The sequence below is a fragment of the Naegleria fowleri genome (assembly GCF_008403515.1).
Source record: "Naegleria fowleri strain ATCC 30894 chromosome Unknown tig36, whole genome shotgun sequence".
Taxonomy (NCBI): domain Eukaryota; phylum Heterolobosea; class Eutetramitea; order Acrasida; family Naegleriidae; genus Naegleria; species Naegleria fowleri.
Window position 1 is genome coordinate 108,113 of NW_025407968.1, and position 23,017 is coordinate 131,129.

Below are 23,017 nucleotides of genomic sequence, written 5' to 3' on the forward strand. Positions count from 1 at the left end.
AGAGCATGATGAATTTGGTTGTCTTCAACTGGAACGACAAATAAGGTTTTTGAAAGCTTGTTAACCACAAAACGAAATAAGATTTATTAAGCTCAAACATGTTTCAGCCCAGAGGAGAAAATAAGAACATAGAGGCAGAAATTGCAGAATTGATTGAAGGTCAACAATTACTTTCGGAGGTTAAACGGTACAAATCGAACGACCGTTTTCATTTGCTATTTTATGGATCCAAACCACATTCAAAGAAACAAAATAAATCAATCAAGAAATAATTTCTTGAATTTGCAAATGATAATAATGTCAATAAATCACGCTGCTACATGCTCCCATAAAATGCTTTTGCAAAAGAATGTTTGGTTTTGGACCGACAAGCTTGTAATCATGATGAATATCATTCGCAAGACGAAGCATAATTTCCTTTTTCATTGCATTCTTTTCGTCCAAACTCAAATTTTCCAAATGGTCATTAATATATTGGTCACAACAATATGTCACATTCTCTGCTGAAATATTAAGAAGATCTTCCTCAGATAACTCTTCATGATCAATGTGCAATTTACATTGCACAGGACATGCTAACCACATCATTATGAGATTATTAAGACTTATGATATAATTATCGGTAAAGAATTGTGACACTACACTACTGTGCACAACCATATCCGTGAGATGAGGAAATCTTTTCAACTTCCATCCCAATTCAGCATCATACTTGTCGATATTTCCTCTAGTCTTGATAGTAAGTCTTTTTAAATTTCCAAGATGAGAAAGAACAGTGAATAGAGTCGCATCAAATTCACCAAGATCTAAAGTGAGCGAGGTCAAGTTTCCAAGTTGTGGAACAAAATGTTTCATCAATTCAATAATGTTACAATGAACATCATCCACCACCGAAAGCTTCAATTCTCGTAGATTTTCTGCACATCCTTCAAGGAAGAATCTCGGCACTGTTTCTGAAGAAATTCTGGCTAAATGAAGAGCTTTCAATTTTTTGAAGGAAATGTCGCTACTGGATAACGAGAAGGGAGAATGTTCTTCTTCTTTGGGAGATGGCAATTTTACGTGCTCAATGTCTGATGGCAAGCACCTCACAAGCCGTTCGGTGACTAGTCCAGGTATTGTAATTTCGTCCTTAATCTTCAATACTTTAAGTTGATCTAAATTGTGGAAAGTGATGAAATCCGAATTGGCACGGTTGCTAATAGTGACACTTCTAATTGCAAAATACTGCAAATTTTTGCAGAACTTGGTAATTAACGCCACAGAGCGAAGTGTGAGCGAGGGGCAAAGCATGGAAAGCACTCGCAGACTACTGTTGAAGGCTCCTCCAAGTTTTAACATTTCACTGATCGAGTCATCGGTAAGGCGTTGCTTTCCAGTGTCATAGAGTATTAAAACTTCCAAGTATTTGCAGTACTTGGAGAGGGAGAGAAGCATTTCTTTCTGGATATCGCCTCTTAGCTTGCAAACTCTAAGATTGGGTGCTGATTGGCATATCTTTAGGAAAAACTGTTTAGCAATTGGAGCTGTGTTACCAATGTAGAGATCAAGGATTTTGAGCTTAACTAGTTCAAATTCTGGCTTGAAAATGTGAATTCCAGTCATTGACATGGATGGAGGGCGGAAGGTCGTTGCAGATGACGAGCCACCAACACAACCAACATGTTGGTTACTATTTCCAGTAATACTGACGTCGGATGTGTTGTTTGTGACCACAGGAGCAAAAAAAGGAACACCTTTTGGGGAAAAGAGTAATTGAGGAGGCTGCACATGTATATCAGTGATTGTTGTGGGAGAAAGGTTTGCACCATCATACACAATAATAGAGTCGTATTGAAAATTAAATTTGAGAGTTTCTAGTTGTGAGGAGAAGGGAATCAAAATCTGCTCAATGAGGTCACGAATGTCCAACTGATAGCTGTAGCCAAAGATCAATGTTTTTAAAAAGTTACAGTATGTTCTTGCATATCTTAATAAGAGACGTGTACTGGTCATGGGCGAGCAATTCACTTCAATATGTTCAAAATTACACTTGCTAAATAAGTTTTCAATGGTTACATCTTCATGTGTGGTTGAATCCACGGAGGAAATATTATTCGAAGGCAGACGAGCCTGTAGAATTGCTTTTCTCTTTCTTCCCAATGAAGTGGATGCTGTTACTCCACTTGTATTATTAGAAATATCAATTCCTCCAACGGCAAGAGTTCGAAGTTTTTTCTTCTTCAAGAACCATGCACAATCAAAGATGCAACTAGAAACATGCTTGATGTGAGGTGCAAAACCAATGGATGATGAATGATGTTGCGAAGAGGTGTTTACAATGCAGCTCCATCCTCTGTGGGAGAAAATTAGGTGATAGAAATGTCTAGATATTCTGCAAATGACTTTAAAACGTTCCAAAGGAGTACAAAATTGAATGATGTAAATTTGAAGCTCTTCGGGAAGGCTAAGAACTTTAATATGGGGAAGATGGAATGAAGGAGAATGTTGTTGTGCTGGCGGAAGGATGTGAGGCGGAGATGAAGAAGAATATAATTCATCATGATGAGAAGGAGGTCCACCATCATCACCACCACGATTATTTTCTTGCGGTAAGCCCCACAGTTTTTGCAACATTAATTTGAATCGGTGATTGAGTGTTTTTCGGAGTATAAAATTATCGTGTAATTATACTAAATTACGAAATAATAGTGGTTAAATCCAAATGAAAAGAATGTCTTCGGAACATGTAGACGTATACTCGAAAAATGTTATTGCGCTGTTCTTGTTGTTCTGAAACTTTTGTGTTCACTACGAATAATCTCAAGAGAGAGAGAGCAGAAAAGGTGAAGTTGTGAGAAGGCTTTCTTAGTATTCACTGGCTTGGAACATTTAATTTTTTTTGGAAATTTTTTTAAAAACAAAACACTTTCAACTGGCCTCTCCATTAAGCACTGCAACTACAGAAAGGAACTTGTCAATCGAAGGGTCCCTCATGAACACCATTTGAGGACTTCATGTATTATTATAAGCTGGTTTATATATTACTTTGATATGAAAACACATTTCATCTTGAGGTTTAATAAATTTCACAAGGTGCGTAATGGAATATTTCGATTTCACAGGGTTGTCAAATTGTTGCATCTTGAAATAATTGATAGCACTCAGTACAATTTTACAAACTCTCTATTGATTCATCGCAAATTTCTAAAAGTAGTAAATTTATTCGTTATGGATTGTTGTTGACATTCAAAGCTATTCCACTCATTCTCTCTGCGAATTGAAGCGTTCGAAGAGATTCATTGAAACACATCTGACTGGGAGCAATATGAGGAATCATACAAACAATGGCATGCTTATCCCTAAACACATTGGACATAAAGTAAGTGAGCTTGGTGTCTCTGTAGGGAACATGAGTTTGTCCATTGTTATTATTCATGTTTGGTTTTGCACTCCGATTTCGAAGGCTTTCCATCACATTGCCCAACGCCGACAATGATTTGTTAATATGCTTTGTTTCACTATCGGTAATTGGATTAGAGGCTGAACTGGTGTTAATCTTCTCACTACCTGCCAAATCGATCAAATACATGGTTGAAGTAATGGTAGTGGAGGTATTTGAGGGTATTTGTTGTGGCTGATCCGATGCGTCTTCTCCTTCATCCATAGCAAACGTTTCACTTTGGAAAAAGGTTTTCGTTATGCTGATTTGAACAATGAGGTGAGATCGAGAACTTCGATGATTTTGAAGTGTGGAAGCAACTGCTCGATTCTTTTGAGCAAACACGAGACATTGAATGGCCTCCTGAACATCGTTACAAACCACCTCACGAAGACCTTGAGCAATAATCTTTTTGGTATGAGGATCCATTTTGAGATCCAACTTGTTGTCATTGGATCTTAACAAATCGATGCATGTTTCATTGTAAATTTCAAGACAGCTTAAAGCAATGGACATTTCACAAATGGTTTGATCTTTTGCTTTTTGATGATACAAGTCATGAAGAATGTATTGTTGAATTCCGGGTTCTTCTCCACTTCCTTGCATGGTGAACTGAAATATGTAATGAATATTCAATGTTTGTCCAACATCATTATTGAAGTTAGCAATATAAAGTCCAACATCATTATTCAAGCAATATAAAAGGAAGGATCATAGTTGGTACAGAGTGAAAGAAACAGTTGGAGAACAATCATTTAGCCAAGTGTTGTTGTTGTTGTTGAAGATAACAACAGAGCATGTCACAACTCTACTTACAGTCTTTCCAGTTCCTGTTTGTCCATAGGCAAAAATTGAGACATTGTATCCATCCAGCACTGATTTTGTCAGAGGAGAAATTTCTTCATCATAAAGTCTACACAAGTCGTGTCGTCAAATCATGATTCAACAATGTTACAAAGAAACAACATCAAGAGAAATCATAAAATAGTTAGAGAATATTAAAATGACCTTTGGATCATCACTTAATCACAGACACTTACTGTCTTTGATGAATATTCGGACCTATAATTCGGTCAAATTGGAATTGTCGATAATTCTGTTTGGTGATCTTTTCATTTTCTGGTGGTGGCATCTCTTGACTGAGTACTTTTGGAAAGAAGAGTAATTGTTGACTATTCTTTGAGAATCGAACCACAGAAAAATCACCTTGTTGAATTTCGTGTGGTAGCAAGGGCCTCACACGTACAAATATTCTGATAGCTCCTTTCAACAATTGCAATTCATTGTAGTATTGTTGTCGGAGTTTCATTTCATGGAGTAACATCTTGTTGATGCGTTGATTTTCTTGAACGAGTCTCTCAATGTCCTGCTTGAGCATTTCAATTTCGCGATTGGCGTGCATGCTCACTCTTTGACTTGCTCTATTTCTACATTGTTGAAGTACTAAATTAAAGTTAGCCACTGGAATTTGATTAATTTGGTCAATGATGAGAGACTTGAGAAGAGTGTGTGCTTCAAAACATTCTTTAGAGTCTTCAAGCCACGATTGTTCGAGTCCGAGAGGAGGATCGTTGAAATCAATCGAGATGTTACTTTGAGCAGAAGAAGGAAGAGTGTTGTGTGAAGGGAAAGACATTTTTTTTGTTGTTAAATTCTTTTATAACAGTTAGTTTTTTGAAGAGCGGGAATTTTTTGGCGGTTTCTGTTGAATTTCCAATTTCAAACATCACAAAAATGATCAAACTACCCAACCAAGAAGAGGATGACACCACCAACTCCATGCCATTGACCAAGAAAATGAAAGGAATGGCAAAGAATCCTGAAACCAGCAGTGACAGTCATCACCCTGCTGTCTACTATGCATGGCTTGATCCACTTGTCACTCATCACATTCTTTCCTTTCTCGAGAACGATCCCATCACACAATTAAATTTTTGCATCATCAACAAACAAGTATTCGACCTCCAACATGTGAATGAGGAACAACGAACTTTTTTCAAAGAAGGACTCATTGAAATTGAAAAATTCCACATTGCTCATGGACACTGGACATTTCAAGTCAGTGCCGAATTCAAGTTGTTGGAAAAGAGAAAAAACCACCAGGACAACAACATGACCAACACCAACTCTCCAAAAGAAGTGGGTGGACGGAGTTATCAAATGAGTCGTGTCTTTAGCTTGGATTTAAGCGAGAGTGATCTACTTGTGAGAATATCTCATACGGTGAAGATACTGGAACCATCTACGAAGAGTGAAGTAATTTTGAACAAGTTCTTTGAAAGATATCGAAATGTTTCGTGTGTATCATCAGCCTCATCATTACTCTCAAAAGAAACAACTTTCAATGCATTGCTCCCATTGCACATGTTGCTTGCTTTATACAAAAAGGTCAAGAGCATGTGAGTGCCTTTGAAAACAAGAATCAAGAAGTTGCGCCACTGTCATTCAGAAAACAAGTGAACGATCGATTGATTCAAATTTCAGAATTTCGATTTCAAACATTTCAGTTGGACGAATATTCGACATTTACCACCGATGATCACGTCAAACACAGTAAGAAGGAAAAGGTACTTGTCGAACAATATGACTTTGAGAACATTCGACTTGAATTCGAACAAACAACACCTTGGAATGGTTTTTCAAATATTGAAACCATTTTGGAACAATTGAATAACTGCTCGGCATAGATTCCTTTTACAATGGATATTTATCATTTTGGTGACTATTTCTGAACGAGGATTAATATAAATCGATACTTTTCAAAACTGTATGACATAACAGTAGTACTTTCTTGGAGAAAAATCATCGATTCGAGGCTCTCTAGAATTGACAATGAACAAGAAGAAACAAAGAACCTTATTACAACCGATAATGAACAGAGACCAAATCTGCACTCGATTACTTGTTGTAGTAATTTTCTTTTTCAGTGAATGACAGAGTTTAACGAATAGTCGAGCACGATCAACAACAACTCAGAGCAACAACGACAACAACAACAACTACAGATCATCATCATCTCCATGAAAGTATGGAGATGGAGAAATTCGTTGCACCACGTCAGAGGAGGAGGCTTTTAAAACATGTGTGCATTTATTTACCCACTAGAGACAGAATCTTGAGGACATTCGTGTGCAGAGTCGCAGATCCCCGTCACACACATTAAAGAGACAAGTTGTTGATTTCCAAACATGCTTCGGAAATACCAAACATGTACTTTTGATTCCATCGTAGACTGGGTATTTTGGGAGTGATAAATTCCTTTTGAGTTGTTGTTCAGTAACTCTCCATAAAAAAACAAAAGCGTGTTGTATGTTGTTGTTGTTGTCGTACATGACACGAATACATCAAAGACTCTAACCAATAATAACAACATCTTCCTCCTACACTCACTTGGTTGAACAAACTCTCTAGTTTTTTTTGTTGCAATATTAGAACATCCATTCGTTCGTGTTTTCTTCAATTCTTGCTGAAACCGATTATTTGAGTTTCAACACACCATATCCTCTCTCTAAATATTTCCTAATTTGAATTGACCTCACTCCCTTCGTATTATTCGAGAAGGAACCACACCATACACCATCATGCCAAGCATTGTTTCAACACATCCAAGAGGTGGTTCATCACATACCTCCTCAACAAAAGAGTTTGCCAATACACAATTTCTTCAAGTTTATTCCGAACCTCTCTGTTCCAAACAAAGTCTCTCCTCCAACCACCACCCTCACCACCACCACATTATCAACAACAACACTCGAGACGATACAAGCAACAGCAGCATGGCAAGTGATGAGCTCTCCTATTATTGTGGAAGCACTTCTTTCTCTCCTAGACAGAGTTCAGCATGCTCCTCTCCATCCTCGCCCTATTCTCCCTCATCATCTTCCTTAACAACGAGTTGGGTTCAAGAAATGTGTGAGGCTTGTAAGTTGGGTGATGAATTTCTGGTACATGAATTGATTCAGGAAAGAAACCAGGCTCGCTCCCAGCTCTCGGATTCAGAATTCAAGAAGAATTATAACATTAATGAGTTAGATAAGGCCTCCAAGAGAAGTGCTCTTCATTGGGTCATGTCAGAAAATCATGTTCAAGTCTTGATGATTCTCTTGTCGGTATTTACCAACAATTCAGAGGGAAATCATCCAATGATGCTTCTCGATGTAAATATTCGGGATGGCCGAAATGGAGCCACTCCAATGCATTTGGCTGTTGCCAATGAAACCCTCGATTGTATCAAACTTTTTGTTCACACTTCTTATGTGAGAGCGAAAATTGAACAATCGGCGAAGGATTGTTATGGAAATACCTTCTTTCATGTGGCCTTTCGATTAAAGAAATGGCAAGTGATGGAAACTCTCATCGAATTGTTTGGGAATGACATGATCAATTCTAGGAAATCTAATTCTGATACTTGTCTGCATGTCGCTGCCAAGAAAGCCGATGTGAAGGGAATCAAATTCTTGTTAAGGAATGGAGCAAAAGTTCATCTCAAAGACGAAAATGGGAGAAGACCACTGGCAAGTGCAGTGTTTTTCTACAGAGAGGAATGTCACGTGGAAGGAATGGCTGAGAGTCAAAGTGCCAAACAGTCGTCCTCGAATTATTCTGATGGGGTTTCGAAACCTTTAAAGATTGGAGAATCCCTCATCACGACGTCGCTTTACTCGGATAAACATCAACAAGGCAATATCAAGAATGTGAATGGCAAGTTTCCAAACTCAAGACTTCAGTCATCAGAGATGATTGCTACAAACGAAGACTTTCTTTTTTCACAAGAAGAGATCAACAGATTACAGCGAACGTTAACCTATGCACTTCTATTGAACGAGGAAGTGAATGCCTTATCAGGAGGAAATGCAAAGAAATGGTTGAAGAATGAGAGCGATCGCTCTTCAGAAGGAATGAATTTGTTCCATTTGGCTTGTTTGAATGGCAATAAGGAGTTTATCGCAGCATTTACGTTAATGTTTGAAAAGAGTCACCTTCATTTCCTTCTTGAAAAGAGAGATCCTAAAACCAAATACAATGCTCTCCATTTTACGTGCGAGGGAGGTCATATTGAGGTTTTAGAATTGTTGACCACTCTGTTGAAAGATATGTTCCCAAATGCAGAGCACTTTCAACAATATTTGAATGCAAAAGATCATCAATCGGAGACGTGCGTTCACAAAGCAGCTCGGAAATTAGCCTCCTTAATGGATGGCAACACATGTACAATGACTCCTGACATTCAAAGAGCAATTCATTGCGTGACACATCTCATGTACACGCATGGAGCAGACATGAATATCAAGAACCTTCAAGGTGAAAAACCAATAGATATACTGGACCGATGTGGGTTCTTCACTTCAGGCCTTTTCCTCTACACGAAAAAGTAAAACTTGTTACAAAATAGGATGAACAACAACTATTATTTCAATACTGGTAAATCTTGCTAGAGTAGGTTCTCTTAGTTGATCACATCTTTAAATTGATAGTAAGGGTCTTTGGACTGGTCGTAGCATTTATTTCATGGCCTTACTATTGTTTATCACTTTAATGTGCCTGATGAGGGATATATCACGTCGTTGCTCCGGACCCAATTTCCGCTCCGCCACCAGCTGACTTTCAAGCTAAAAAATATTTGAAAATTGCTAAACGATCAACTAAAACATCTAACTATTCAAAATTTTGAATACTACCTTGCCTTCAGATTGGGTGGAATATGTACTAGACTCATTTCCCTACATTTTAGTCAAATTTATTTCAAAAGTTTTATTCAAAAAGTATACAAACGTTCTGTTCGGAGAACCCTCCGCCAATTTTAGCTGGCCTACAACGATGTGTGTTATGTATTCTGGGCGCCTGTGGAGAATAAACAATCATGTTTTGGAGTTGAAAATTTGGGTGTAAATAAATAACAAGCACAGATGACGATGCAGTAAAATTGGCAGGTTCGATAAATCCTTGCCGAACCAGAACGAATATATTTTCATCACTCAACATTAAAAGATGTGCAAAATTTGATGGAGTTTATTAAGGAATCGTGTTGTCGCAACAATGGGCTTCATTCTTGTAGTCAATTATGTACAAAATAAGAAGAAACTCATTACTTTAGGAAACAACTCCAATATTAATAAACAGCATTGCTGTTGCGTGAAAGAAACGTGAACGAATTTTCATCAACAACAAATGCTGTTTTGATTGGGGAGTGAGATTGCTCACTCAATTACGGCTTATAAGAATCAATCTTTGGCTTGTAAGAATCAATTGTTGGCTTATAAGAATCAATTGCTGGCTTGTAAGTATCAATCTTGGTACAGATTGTCTTGTAAGAGTCACAGACTGTAATGTTCATTATTCATTATGAGAAGAATTGATGATGAGCACATTCCGAATGTATCAAATACAATACAAAACACGAAATATTTAAAACTTACCTGATCTCTTAGCTCTCTTACGACAATACTTCTTTCCTCCAACAAATTGATACTTCTTACAGATTTTGTGTCCGTTAGAATAATGAGCACAATATCTCTTGAAGGATCTCTTGATACATCTTGGTTTGATCTTCTTATATTGAGTACAGAATGGAACAGCCTTGTACTTGCAACAGAAACTTTGAGTCTTTTTGTGCCTACAAACTCTGAACTTGACATTCTTCTTACAGTATTTGGTTGGAGACCACTTGGTACAGAAACGAACTCTCTTCTTGGCCACACAGTATTTACGAGTAACAGCCTTGATACATTTTCTTTCATAGGAAACCTTCTTAACGAAACGAACATTTTGACGACCAGTGCAATATTTCTTCTTGGCATAAACGACACAAATTTGATACTTCTTGTAGTTCAAATATTGATGATAATAGACATCAGTCCATCCCAAATAGTGTGTTCTGGAAACCTTCTTCCACTTTGGAATGGTCTTGGTGATGGTCTTGTACTTGGCACAATATTGATGAACGGCATAACGGTTGCATCTTGTCTTGTAGTAGTATTTGATCTTTGGAATGTAGGTAAAGACAGTACATCTGGATGAAGTATCGTATTTGGTACACAAGAAGTGATAAGCGTATTGATCGCACTTGTGATTGTATCCCTTCTTCTTGCATCCTCCTTTCCAGTAGAACTTTTTACAGAATTTATGTTGGGTGACCTTGTCGCAGACTTGTTTGTAACCGTGGCCGAGACAGAGATATCTTGACTTGCTGTATTTGTCGCACTCTGTTTTGGATCATTGTTGACAATGTTGGTTTCATACATGGTGAGTAAGGTAGATTGAGGAATGAGTTTACAATTTTCCATATTTATACGCCAAAGGGAAATACTTACTGTATTTTCTCTTATACAAATCACACTTTCCTTTACCAACAGTCTTCCATTTACAGCATTCCTTCTTGGTTCCTCTCCATTCATAATCAACACACTTTCCTTTGAGATACTTGTAGTGAGTACACTTCTTGTAACAATGTTGTGGAGGCTTGTAGGTATCAGCACTGACAGCCATGACGCTCAATGCTACCAACAAGGCAGCAACACCCAGTAGTTGTATAATATTTACACTTCTCATTTTGTTTTTTGCTTGTTTTTGCTGAAGAGTGGCGAGTGGTTCAGAGAATTTATAGTCTGCTGCATATCACGAGTCAGACCAACTCTCTCTGAGAGTAGTCTCGAAGAGAGTCGAACGATAGGTACAGAATGTCCAAGTCATGCATCGATAAGGGTCTTCCCCAATTTTGATCAAGGAATAGCACCGTTTGAGGTTTTTTTTGAGTTTCATCTTTCATGCTGGATTTGTTGCTCCTTCTCTCTGCAGAACAATTTCCGCTCTCAGAAATGACATTTGAAGTCTCTTTGGAAGGATTGATTTGTCTCTCCTTGATCCTTGAATGTCGGTGATGTCATGCTTTTGCTCTGTTATTCCATTTGAATACTTACCTTCTGAAGATCCAAACTTCTACTTTTCTGTTCGCAAAATGATTCAAAGACCTGTTGGAACCTCTCGGAGATTGCAGAATAAAAATCAATTAACATTTAGAAATTTATGTTTTAATTTATGGAGGATGTTGTGGGATAATTTACTCTTTCTTCTTAGCACCACCTCTGACCTTGGCTCTCTCCTTACCACGGACAATGCTGGCTCTGTTCTTCTTTTCCTTCTTCAATCTTCTACCTTCCTTCTTGACTTCAATGAGCTTGTTCTTGACCAACTTGTGCTTTGGCTCTACGAGTTTGACATCTTGAACAGAGTCATAGATTGAAGCAAATCCAGTAGTCTTACCACCACCAAACTTGGTTCTGAATCCACCCAAAACGATGGTTTGTGGGTTGTTAACCTTGTATTTTTCGGCAAGCTTTTCCTTCAATTGAGCAGATGAGAGTTGAACTTGTCCTGGATGGAGAATATCAACAACAAATTGCTTTCTGTTGAGGAGTCTATTTGTGAAGAACTTTCTGGTCTTGATAGTGATTTTTCCCTTTGTCATTGTCAATGAGTAATGGGTTTTGGCGTATTTTTTTTCAACAAAATTTTTTTAAAAACTTTGGTCATCCGAAAATTGTTGTTTACAATGCGAAGAAAAATAGCTTGCTTTTACTCTTCCACGAAAATATTCACACCTTCGTCGATGAGTGTTTGTTTCACCTTCTTGAACATTTCCTCAGGGTTGGATCGTCTTGTGCTTGGAACTGTCACCGTCTCAAAGTCTTGAAGTATGTGTTCCAACACATCATTTTCTGATATTTCTTCATCCTCTTCTTCATCTTCCATTTCGTCAACATGCTTTTCTTTCTTGCCCTCATCGTCGTATAACTCTTCCATGTCTGATAATTCTTCATCTTCCTCATCTTCATCCATGTCGTCTTCTTCTTCTTCCTCATCGATAAAATCTTTCACTTTATGATGTGAAGACCTTCTTCCTGGTTTTGGTGAATTAGAATGGTCAGAGTCACGAAGGTTGTGAGTCTGATGCTTTTCCGAATTCTTGGTAGCTATTGTAATCAAACGTTGGATAAGGTCGTCATCTTCCTCATTAACGTCCTTAAAGTCTTTCATGCCATAAGATAGGTTATGAGTTGGGATAATATCTGGCTGTTTTTTGTAACATTGAACAATCTCTTCCAAAGTTCGATCCTCATCAGAGAAAATTTTTAAGCAATCAGAAAGAGACATGTTTTGTAATGTTTTCCAGTCGTAAGTTGGATTTCTGAAATTAATACTTTGCCTAAATTTCTTGACAAGGTAGGAATGTTTTGGAAGTGGTCTGTTTTCAATAACAATGTTGGGAATGGCAGTCTTGTTAGATAGAGGTTGGACAGCGGAGGGTGACAATAGAGAAGCTGGAGTAAATGATGAAGAGGGAGGAGTTATGATCATTGGGGTTTGAGGAATCGTGACAGACTTGTCCTTTTTCGAAGTTTTTGGTGTCTTAAAGGTTGAAGCAGCATCAACAGCAGGTTTTGCTTGTGGTTTTTCCTTCTTTTTATCTTTTCTTGGGGTTGGGCCAACTTCTTCGTCATTGGAAGAAACTGATTCATCATCTCTGCTGTAAGAGGACGATAATGAGGAGGGATCAATGAAGGATTGAGTTGCATCATGGTTAGATTCAATGGATTTTGGTCGATTTTCAGGGTTAGGATCGGGTGTGTATGTTGGAAACTGCCAATAAGTGCAAGGTTGAATCATTGGAACCCAACCAAGGTCAATATCCTTGCTGTAAGGATTGGTTGGAGGAAGGGTCTTCTTCTTTTTTGTAGATTTGGGTTGTGACGCCTGTGATGATGGCTTCTTCTTTTTTTCTGATGTTTTTGATGGTACTTCAGGCTCAATAAATGAATCAATATCAGCGGAAGAAGAAGCCCTAGTTTCTCTCTTGTTGGTCTTTGGTTGAGAGACCGGAGTAGATGGTACATCTTTGAAAGTTTTTGATCTCAAGGGTTGCACTTTGTCCTTTGATAAATTAAATAAGCGCTTAGCTTCCTTAGCTTCTTTCGATGATGAAGTAAAATAATTGACAGTATTGGAATGAATCAGGTCCAAATCATTGACAAATTGATCGATGGTTTTGTAGTTCATGTTTTTACAATTGTCAATGATGGTTGACAGGCTCATTGGATGCTTAACTTTTTCCTTGTAGTTTGGATGAACACTCTCATCAACGTTATTCCAAAAGTATTTGTTTTTGTCTTGAGTTTTCAGATCCTCTGCAATTTTAAGTAAATGATAGCAGAGTGAGGTTTTAGGAAGTGTAGTGATCTCTTCTTCCTCCTCCTCTTCATCGTTGAGGGCAGACAAGTCATATTTTGGAGCTCCTGTTTTTACCACGGAAATCTCATTAAAATAATTCGAAACAAATGCAGGAGTAAGGTCTGATTTCTGCAATTTTCCAAAATGAGTAACCATGTCCTTTTTCCACTTTCTAAACCACCGTTGTTGTCTGTTTGCCTCTTTTGAAAAAATAGAATCTTGAGAATTAAATAGCTTGCAGTTGTCATAGATACGATCTACATCGTCCTCAAAATCTCTCCAATTTTCATAGCTCTTTGCATCCATTTTGCCTTTCATAGTGGAAAGATCCATAGGCTCTTTTATCATGTCGTAATATCCTGGAACATCCTTGGCAACAGGATTTTTAAAAATGGAATATTCATCAATCTCATTTAGCTTCTTCCAAATGAGATCAATTAGGGTATATAAAGAATCTTTCTCCAACTCTGGAAAATCAAGATCTGTTATACGAACTCGATCTCGCCACTTCGTGGAAGACTTCGACTTAGGTGTCTTCTTCTTATCGGAAGACTTCTTAGGAGTAGTTATTTCATTGGTTTCTTTCGACTCTACGTTGATAGAAGCTTCTTCCACCTGTTCAACTTCATTCTTCTGTTCGTTTTCTTGTTTTGATTCAATTTTCTTTTCCTTCTTTTTTTTCTTTGACTTCTTGTCTTCTTTTTGCTCTGCACTCTTCTCTGCCTTTTCGTCTTCTTGCTTCTTTTTCTTTGACTTCTTTTCTTTTGGCTCTTCATCAGAAATCTTAATAGTAATTTTTGGAGTTGTTTTTAGCCCGCCTTTCGAGAACTTGGTTTTCAATTGTTCTATCAATTCCTTTGCAAAATCGCCAATTCTGACGGCTTCACCATGATAGATTGTGCCAACAGGATTAAACTTCTTGGCGTTCGCAAAAACTCTATTCAAATATTTCTCGAACTTGCTAATTGAAATATGTTTTTCAGTCACTTTCTTTCTAAGGGTGGAAAAATCCATGGGCTTTTTGATGAGCTCGTGATAGCCTGGAACTGTAAGAGGGACTGGCTCGTGAAAAATCGAATATGAATCCTCAAATTTAAGAATATCTATAATCTGAATCATACATTCCTCAGAAGAACTAATGTCACTTGTGAGTGGAGTAATAATCTTCTCGTCTTCCGAAAAACTGGCAAGCTCTTTCGAAGAAATGGCACGCAACTTTTCTGCTTGTTTGTGAATAGGTGATCCTGTGCCGTTGAACGTTTCTGCATTTTGATAGATCAATTCAAGGTCAGCTTTGAAATGAGCAACTGTATCATATTTTCCTTGAAGTAGCTTAGATTTAAGTGTTGATAAGTCCATTGGATTTTTGATTGTCTGAAGGTACACTTCGTCCTGGACAGGATACCAAAAGATTTGTTTTTTGTCGGCTTTGAAAAGTTTCTCAATAACATCATCCAACAATACTACTAAATCCTTTGGAGGCTCACTCTTTTTAGATTTCGTTTTTTTCTTCTTCTTTTCGGGTTCCAAATCATCATCCACTGCTTGTGTTGTTGTCTCGGAGTCTCCGAGTTTGATCTTCACTTTGAGTGTTTTCTTTTCGGCACTCCCATTGTCGTCTCCAGCCAAGCCATCATCAGATCCTTTTTTACGTTTTTTCCGTTTTTCTTGTTTGTGATTGGAGGCATGGTCAGCACCACCGTTCAAAGGCACCTCTTTGTCATCTTCCATATTTTTTATTTCACCAGAATTTGTTGAGTCGGTCGCTGCATCCAAAGCTTCATTCCCCGACGATGATGCAGAAGCCTTCTTCTTTTTGCTTGGCATTTATTTCGAATAAAGCGTTAACGTTAAATATTTTTTTCGAAAAGTCTCAAGCGCGCAGGCAAACGAATTTTTTGGTTCCTGCTCAGATTGAAGATATCTGTGCAAGGGTTGTTGTTGTTTGGATTTGTATGATGAATCAATGTGAGGATGTAAGTCGGAGCAAGTAGAGAAGAAGAAGCAGCACTTGTCAAGGGTGCTACAGGATCTGAGCAAACTCACAACGACGATGTTGTAAATTTTTGAATAATCGAAGAAAAAATGCTATCATCACGACCAATCAGCTTTTTGCGCAGAGGTAGGTTCGCGAATTAAAGATTTATTTCTATTCATTCCTTCAATCATCTTTTCTCGCCGTTGTTGTTGTTATTATTATTATATTATATTCTTTTTAGCAAATGGAAGTTTTGCATTGATGTACGTACAAAGAATTCACTCCAAAATTTCTTACTGAATTCGAATTCAAACATTTTCATTCATTCATCATCATCATCTTTAAATCAATATGATTACAACAAACAACATCCAAATAACAAAACAGAAGAAACCACTTCAAAATTCAAAAATTATATGCATCAACATATTTAAAAGGACAAGAATCCGAACAAATTAACAACACTATCGGATACTTCCTTTCACAAAATGCCAGACAAATGCCATACGCCAACGCTTTGAAGTGTACTCATCAGAACGTCAATTGGTCGTTTTCCACTCTTAAAGTGAGTATCAACTTGTTGTTGTTTGGTTTAGTATATTCAATACATGAATCATGTTGTGTATAACAATTTTATTTGTCCAATAGAAACACGCAGAAGCTTTGGCTTGTGGATTGACTGAATTGGGATTGAGACCTGGAGATAGATTGGCATTGATTCAAGGAATGAACACCGAACTGATTGTTGCCTTCTTGGCTTGTGCCAAGATTGGAGCTGTTCTTGTTCCACTCCCAGAAATTAAAGCTGCTAAGGATTTGACGTAAGTATTCGGAGAACGTATTTGGAAAAAAACACATATACTCGATTGACGTCATACAGCCGATTCATTGAGCTTGTTAGACCAAGAGTTGTTGTTTCTGCAACAAAGATCGGAACTAAAAACTATTACAAAATGATAAGAGAAGTTGTTCCAGAATTGAGTTTATCTGAATTGCATCTTCCATTCAAATCTAAAAAGTTCCCATTCTGTAAGCAGATCCTTTTCACTGACATGAAGGAAAAGCCAAAGGAAGGAACTTACCAATTGAAGGATTATTTGGTCTATGGTCCATTCGGATATTATGAGACACCTCTTCGTAGAATCGCCATGGAATTGGATTCAACCAATCCTGGATTGATTTTATTTAATGACAAGAATCCTGACAAGGCCTCAAGCGCCGTCTATTCTCACAAGAACGTCCTCAATGCTGGACTCACCATTGCAAAGGCTCTCGGATTGAAGCAAGGAGATCGTGTGATGGTTCCAAAATATTCAACATCACCAACAGGATCCATTATGGGTAATTTCTCTGCTTTTGTTTCTGGAGGTGTAATTGTTTACCCTGCAGAAGAATTTTCTGCTTCAAACACGCTTTCTCTGTTGACAAAAGAGCAGTGTACTACTCTTTTCACAGAGCCACAAGACTTGGAAGAGTTGTTGAACCATGCTGATTTCTCAAAGAATACTTATGAGAATCTCAAGCATGTCGTAGTTTGCACTCCTCTTGGATTTGATTCTTCAACAGTTGTTGGATTACTCGGCCAAAAATTACCACAAGTTAAATCTTATGTTGTTAGTGGTTTAGAGGAAACATCTGGTATTTTAACTATTAATGGAAAGCTTGTTGACAACACCGAGGTAAAGGTCGTGGATGGCTCTCTTCAAGTTAAGGGTCCATTGGTCGCCACTGGAAAATGGCAAGATATTGGTCATGTTGGCTATGAAACATATGAAGATGGATGGGTCGACACAAAATTCCAGAGGGCCAAGATTGAAGGCAACAGTTTGATTATTGCTTAAATTATATTACCTCGCTCTCTACATTGTTTGACAACACTTTGGTCTTTTCTGCATCATAATAAATTTTACACACAGTGGTTTTTTCTAAGGTTGTGGTTGTGGAGAGCGGTTCAGGGTAGCCATCTAAGGTCGTTCGATTGTTACTGGTTTACTCGAATGCTTTTCGTTCTGGAACAATTGCGGTCTTTGTCTCGTGTCCCTTTTGGAACTTAAAAAATGGGACAGCTCTTTACTGAACACTATCACCGACTCATGATGCAGGATCATGATCATCGCAACGATGAGATTCCAACTGTAACAGAAATATTAAGGCCGGATGCCCTTCCCAAAAAGAAGCGAGTTTTGAGAGTTTTATTCTTGGGTTCTGGTATGTAGTGAATGAATGTACTCTGGGCAAGAGGAAAATCACTAACCTTTTTTCAGGTGAATCTGGAAAAACAACCTTAATCCAAAACATCAAATATTACTCTTGTCCCACCCTGGAAATGAATGAGAGGGTTCACATCCGATCATCCATCCTGCACGGAATGGTTCAATGCATCCACTCCCTTATGGAACATGTTGGATGCCCATATTTCACCCACCCCCAAAGTCTACTAAATGACATTTTGAGGTTTAAAAAATGGTTGATGAGAGATAAGAAACTTCAAGATGCCTTTCATTATAGACATTTATTTCATTTTCCGATTGAAAATTTTAACAGCTTGTTGGGAAAGATAGAGTTCATCTCTCAGTTGAATATTGGAATGAGGGAAGATCTTGAAAAATACGTCAAAGTAAGTGTGCATTCAGGGAAACAACATTTCTTGGTTTTTCACAGTGGATGAAAACAAGTAGACTTGTGGAATTATTGAGAATGTCTTCACAGTTTCACGTTCGCTTCAGAGTCCCTTAATATGTATTGACACAGAAGGCCAAAGGTGTGGCAGAAGGAGTAAGTATAAATGCCTGCATATGAATAGTGGACGTTAATCAACTTCTTTTAGAATGGGTTAACGCTTTTCAAAAACCATGTGACTGCATCTTTTACGTCATATCCTTGTCTGAGTTTAATCAACGCTGTTACGAAGGTGAGTAATTTTTTTATGAGAATTGAGTATTAATGAAACATCACCAACAAAAAAAACAGATGACCGCACATGTAGATTAGAAGACTCTGTGGGGTGCTTTATTAAAACCCTGAATGACCCTAATTATCCTAAAAAGACCCCACTTTACCTTATATTTAATAAGGTTGATGTGCTACTGTCAAAAATTTCAAATGGTTTTGATCTCACCTGTAAATTTTCAGATCAGGAACAGTTGAAATGTTTCAAGAAGCATGGGCATCCTATATGTTCATTAGTGGTTCCTCTTGAATCTCGAAAGCATTCATATCCTAAATTGGATCATGATACTCTTTCGCAAGTGCTCAAATTCTTAACTCCTGTAGATCTTTTTAATTGCATGCTTGTCTCAAAGGAATACTATCAAGCCGCAATGTCTGATCTTGTTTGGTTTGAACAATGCAAGGCTCAACATTTATTCATTTCCCATGAAATTGCTATTAGAAATATTGAGAAACATTGTGCAAATTTTGTGGACAAACAGGATGAACAATCTGTTTTCTACGCTTATTATAAGCACAAAGGATTCGTATTGGAAAACTCAATTGATTTTTTAGTGAACTATTACCAGTCTTTTATCGCGTCCAATGTCAATTACAAAGGATTTATGATCACAAATGCGATAGATCAACAACGAACCTCTGAAATGCTTGTCAATTCGATTCAATCATGCAATGAAGATTAAATGCTTTCATAAATCGAATATTTGGTCCAGTTTATACAGCCTAAAAGATAGTTCAATATTGTTTAATTCGTTGAAGTCTCTCATATTATTCCTCATCAGAGTTAATTTCTTCAATTTGATCTGATTCGTCGTCTGATGCAAAAGACTCAACATCCTCAATTTCCTCATCACTAGAGTCAACCACAACAGTTTCTGGCTCTTTTTTTAAATAATTTGTGATAGAATTGTTAGTTGTGGTGCTTCCTTTTTTCTTTAATATCAAGGGCTTCTTCTGTTCTGGCGCTTCATCCTTTGGTTCTTTCTTTGTTTTGGAAGATTTCTTTTTGGATTTGCTTTTCTCGAGAGAACTGTCTTCTTCAATGTCAGCTTCTTCTTTGTTTAATTCTTTCCATTTGTTGTAAATGGCCATTGCTAGATATGTTATTCAACGACAGATTGGGTTCACAAACTTGAAGCCAGCATAAAATGTTGTCCAAACCTACCTTTTGGGCCAGTTATTTTCTTTCCATTATAAATCACACATTTCTTCCCTTTGTAGGTAGTCCATCGCACTTTGTCTGATTTTTCAATTTTTTTGGGCGTGCTTGAGGAGGATGATTTTCTGAATCGTTTCACGTTATTGGATTTCTTAACTTCCGATGAGGATTTTCTTTCATAGGATTTACGAGTTGATTTTATATCGCTTGATTTTGAAGAGCTGCTACCACTACTACTACTAGATGCAGAACTCGATGATGATTTTGAAGAAGTTGTCGTGTGGTTCGTGCTCTTTCTCTTGAACATGTTGGCATAATCAATGGAAGAGGCTCCACTTTTTTGTAAATCCCGAACTCCAACAAAATTTCGTTTTGCTACCACTGAGCCCGATGATGATGAATTTAAAATCAACTTCTCGGACTTGACTGTTGCTTCTTGTTTGATGAAGGGAGGCATTTTTTCCAGTGTTTATTTGAATCATCATCATAGTTTGGGCTTTACAAATAATTGTTATTCCTCATCGTTTTCATATTCAGAATTTTCAACAACTACACTCTTGCCCTCGTCATCATCTTCATCACTTTCAACAAGCTGATCGTTTTCGACGACTTTCATTGTCCGTTCAACTACTGAGCCACCAAAGAACTCAAAATTCTGTAACCACTGTTGAAACCATCTCACTTCATGACTCATTCGCTCCATGAGTGGGCTTTCACAACTTTGGTTGTGTAGAGAGTTGATCAACAACTCGTCCGTTGAAAGTTGCAAGTAATCTCTGGCTAATTGTTTCACACGAGGATGAAGGATTTTGTTATTCGATATCAGAGTGATTGGACCCTCTAATGACCAAGGAAGTGAGGCCAAAAGAGTGACATTAAAGGACTGAAAGTATTCACAAGATTCATATTCAACGTCCTTGTACTCGGACTTCAAAGTGAACATGAAGAATGTTGTCTTGTTGGGAGGAAAGTACACTCCTTCAAGATGATCAATCATCAGTAAGGTATTACCTCCATATCCAGATCCACATCCCTCTTCACAGCATATACAAATGGCTTGCGGTCTCTTTGTGAGCAAGTAAAATTCTGAAGTGAAGCTTGTACTTTTCTTTGATCTATGGTCGGAAATAATTTCAGATTGACAGGGCATGGATGCATTACAATTGTCAAACGAGTAATTCCAGTAACGTGTTTCGCCTTGTTTCAAAAACAAGTCAACTCTTCGCTGAAGGTAGAACTTTGAAGAACTATTTGAAGGATCATAGGGCATGTCATCAGTTGAAAATAACATTTTCCAAACGGACTTCCACAAATCTTCTGTATTTCTAATGCATTCATACCAGTGTTTACAACAATATAAGGGTCCACTCGAAATTCTTTCCAGAGGTGAGAGAAATCCGAGAATGATTAGCACTATTTCATTGGGAAGGTTTGAAATTAATTTTAACATTTGTTTTTGGAGTGCCTTGGAATACATTTCAATCATCCGTTTCAAATCTATGGGATGCATTGCATCGAGAGCATTTTCATGAGTCATTTTGGCTTGCTTTCGATGCACCGATGACGTATCCGAGATCGAGGCAGTGGGACTCTCTTTTCGTTTCATTTTTTTGGTCCGGTTTGATTGCTGGTTGTTCATCTTTCGAGTACGCACTGGAAGGATTTGTTTACAACTCTTGATTGGTGTCAATGTAAAAGTATTGAAAAATGGACTTGTAAAAGGAATCCTCCAGAGAAGACGAGCCATTCAGTATACTTTCCCAATACTCGTCGGATTTGAATTCACCATTTCTCACTCGTGTCAATAAATCTTGATTGTACTTTCGAATGTAAAGATTGCACAAATACTTTTTTCGATCTAAGGAGAACATGGGAGGAGGTGGTTTTTCAGGACTTTCAATAGAAATGACTCTTGTGGGAGTAATAATATTCTGAACACTTGTAGACGGTTTTAAGACACCTTTTCTTCTCTTGTGTGTGGCATTTGCTTGTACGACCTTCTTTCCAAAAACTTTGATGCATTCTTCCTCGGAAGGAATGGAACAATCGTGTATGAGAATCATCATGTTTAACTCTGTAGCAAAAACTGGATGATTAATAAACATGGATCGTAATAATTCGAGCAATGAAGGACTTGTTGTTCAATAATAAATTTGAATTAGAATTAGTGATTAAGGAATTTCCTTCAACTGAACTATTTGACAATTTCATCACTTACTGCAATTTTAAATATGAATCCATGCCATGTATTTCTTCAAATCCATGTTTATCCTCTTTTTCTACGATGGAAAACAATTCATGAAGAACCTGGCTTGAGTTCATTTGTTTTCTTCTCTCCATGACCATTTCTTGTTTTGACTTGACCCACTTACTCAATTCGTCATATTGAACAGGTACTTCATCGAGGTCATAAGCGCTCAATTCAGAAACTGACCTCAGAAATGCTTTTTTTGCTTTTCTCACACACTCAAACACCTCGGGAGCTGTGTCGAGACCAGGTATTGAGCTAATTGCATATTCTCCCTGTACAAGTTCATATATACATCTCTCCTTGTCCTTATTGGAATAAAAATACAATCCTTTCGAAAGGTCACCCACAATGAAATTAAATCCGTCCAAATTTCTTGTCTTGAGAGCAATTTTTTGTAAATATTCAATTGGAGTGAGTGGAGAATGAAGAAAATCCTTCACTAGCAATAGTTTTGTGTCATGTTTCATTTTGGTCAAATGTTCAAATTTCAATTCTTTCCTTTTTTCAGACTTTCTTGATGTGGACTTTATCATCTCAGATTCACACGAAGACATCACACTTGGTGATGCCGAAGATTCTCGTGGAGTTTCTTTAACAACTTCGTCATCATCGTCACAGCTCAGAACTACTGTTTCTGGTAATTCAATGTTAAACTTTCGACACTTTTCTTGAAAGGACGCATTAAAATCAGCTCCTCTCTCTACTTCAATCATGATGGCTATTTTCCCTGTATTTGTAAGGCCAAACCAACAGGGAACCTCACTATGTAGATAAAGCTGTTCCTTGACCTCACTGACAAATAATCCATTTGAAAAATCCAAATGATTAGGCATTATTTTCTGTAGATCAATACTTAAAAAGTAAGGCTCCATACATGGCTGATCGGTATAATTATTTCTATTATTGAAATTCATTTGGAAAACATCAACAAAATTCAATACCATGATTGTTTCGGAATTGGAGTGAATGTTCAACGCAATGGATTGAAAGGATTCCATTTGATTGTTGTTGAATTTGCATGTTCGGAATGGAATC

At 37.5% G+C, this 23,017-nt stretch overlaps 12 protein-coding genes across 12 annotated transcripts; 4 read left to right on the forward strand and 8 right to left on the reverse strand.

Annotated features, from left to right (window-relative positions):
• Positions 1-300: 300 nt before the first annotated feature.
• On the reverse strand, positions 301-2,616 carry FDP41_004026 (uncharacterized protein; the record flags this gene model as incomplete). The annotated part of the gene is made up of 1 exon (XM_044707396.1): positions 301-2,616. The coding sequence occupies one exon, from the start codon at positions 2,614-2,616 to the stop codon at positions 301-303; it is 2,316 nt and encodes a 771-aa protein (XP_044561444.1).
• Positions 2,617-3,208: 592 nt separating this feature from the next.
• FDP41_004027 (uncharacterized protein) lies at positions 3,209-5,057 on the reverse strand (the record flags this gene model as incomplete). The annotated part of the gene is made up of 3 exons (XM_044707397.1): positions 3,209-4,033; positions 4,238-4,334; positions 4,462-5,057. 3 exons carry the CDS (start codon positions 5,055-5,057, stop codon positions 3,209-3,211), a joined length of 1,518 nt encoding a protein of 505 aa, XP_044561445.1.
• A 98-nt stretch (positions 5,058-5,155) lies between these two features.
• On the forward strand, positions 5,156-6,108 carry FDP41_004028 (uncharacterized protein; the record flags this gene model as incomplete). The annotated part of the gene is made up of 2 exons (XM_044707398.1): positions 5,156-5,820; positions 5,976-6,108. 2 exons carry the CDS (start codon positions 5,156-5,158, stop codon positions 6,106-6,108), a joined length of 798 nt encoding a protein of 265 aa, XP_044561446.1.
• An 894-nt stretch (positions 6,109-7,002) lies between these two features.
• FDP41_004029 (uncharacterized protein) lies at positions 7,003-8,796 on the forward strand (the record flags this gene model as incomplete). The annotated part of the gene is made up of 1 exon (XM_044707399.1): positions 7,003-8,796. One exon carries the CDS (start codon positions 7,003-7,005, stop codon positions 8,794-8,796), a length of 1,794 nt encoding a protein of 597 aa, XP_044561447.1.
• Positions 8,797-9,626: 830 nt separating this feature from the next.
• Positions 9,627-10,969, reverse strand: FDP41_004030 (uncharacterized protein; the record flags this gene model as incomplete). The annotated part of the gene is made up of 3 exons (XM_044707401.1): positions 9,627-9,742; positions 9,838-10,623; positions 10,732-10,969. 3 exons carry the CDS (start codon positions 10,967-10,969, stop codon positions 9,627-9,629), a joined length of 1,140 nt encoding a protein of 379 aa, XP_044561448.1.
• Positions 10,970-11,477: 508 nt separating this feature from the next.
• FDP41_004031 (uncharacterized protein) lies at positions 11,478-11,885 on the reverse strand (the record flags this gene model as incomplete). Its single annotated transcript, XM_044707402.1, has 1 exon — positions 11,478-11,885. One exon carries the CDS (start codon positions 11,883-11,885, stop codon positions 11,478-11,480), a length of 408 nt encoding a protein of 135 aa, XP_044561449.1.
• A 107-nt stretch (positions 11,886-11,992) lies between these two features.
• FDP41_004032 (uncharacterized protein) lies at positions 11,993-15,472 on the reverse strand (the record flags this gene model as incomplete). Its single annotated transcript, XM_044707403.1, has 1 exon — positions 11,993-15,472. One exon carries the CDS (start codon positions 15,470-15,472, stop codon positions 11,993-11,995), a length of 3,480 nt encoding a protein of 1,159 aa, XP_044561450.1.
• Positions 15,473-15,730: 258 nt separating this feature from the next.
• Positions 15,731-17,464, forward strand: FDP41_004033 (uncharacterized protein; the record flags this gene model as incomplete). Its single annotated transcript, XM_044707404.1, has 5 exons — positions 15,731-15,767; positions 15,865-15,886; positions 16,011-16,188; positions 16,272-16,444; positions 16,504-17,464. 5 exons carry the CDS (start codon positions 15,731-15,733, stop codon positions 17,462-17,464), a joined length of 1,371 nt encoding a protein of 456 aa, XP_044561451.1.
• A 216-nt stretch (positions 17,465-17,680) lies between these two features.
• On the forward strand, positions 17,681-19,255 carry FDP41_004034 (uncharacterized protein; the record flags this gene model as incomplete). The annotated part of the gene is made up of 3 exons (XM_044707405.1): positions 17,681-17,831; positions 18,451-18,534; positions 18,594-19,255. The coding sequence occupies 3 exons, from the start codon at positions 17,681-17,683 to the stop codon at positions 19,253-19,255; spliced, it is 897 nt and encodes a 298-aa protein (XP_044561452.1).
• Positions 19,256-19,340: 85 nt separating this feature from the next.
• Positions 19,341-20,188, reverse strand: FDP41_004035 (uncharacterized protein; the record flags this gene model as incomplete). The annotated part of the gene is made up of 2 exons (XM_044707406.1): positions 19,341-19,666; positions 19,738-20,188. 2 exons carry the CDS (start codon positions 20,186-20,188, stop codon positions 19,341-19,343), a joined length of 777 nt encoding a protein of 258 aa, XP_044561453.1.
• A 54-nt stretch (positions 20,189-20,242) lies between these two features.
• On the reverse strand, positions 20,243-21,337 carry FDP41_004036 (uncharacterized protein; the record flags this gene model as incomplete). Its single annotated transcript, XM_044707407.1, has 1 exon — positions 20,243-21,337. One exon carries the CDS (start codon positions 21,335-21,337, stop codon positions 20,243-20,245), a length of 1,095 nt encoding a protein of 364 aa, XP_044561454.1.
• Positions 21,338-21,398: 61 nt separating this feature from the next.
• FDP41_004037 (uncharacterized protein) lies at positions 21,399-22,980 on the reverse strand (the record flags this gene model as incomplete). The annotated part of the gene is made up of 2 exons (XM_044707408.1): positions 21,399-21,864; positions 21,950-22,980. The coding sequence occupies 2 exons, from the start codon at positions 22,978-22,980 to the stop codon at positions 21,399-21,401; spliced, it is 1,497 nt and encodes a 498-aa protein (XP_044561455.1).
• Between the last annotated feature and the right edge of the window lie 37 nt (positions 22,981-23,017).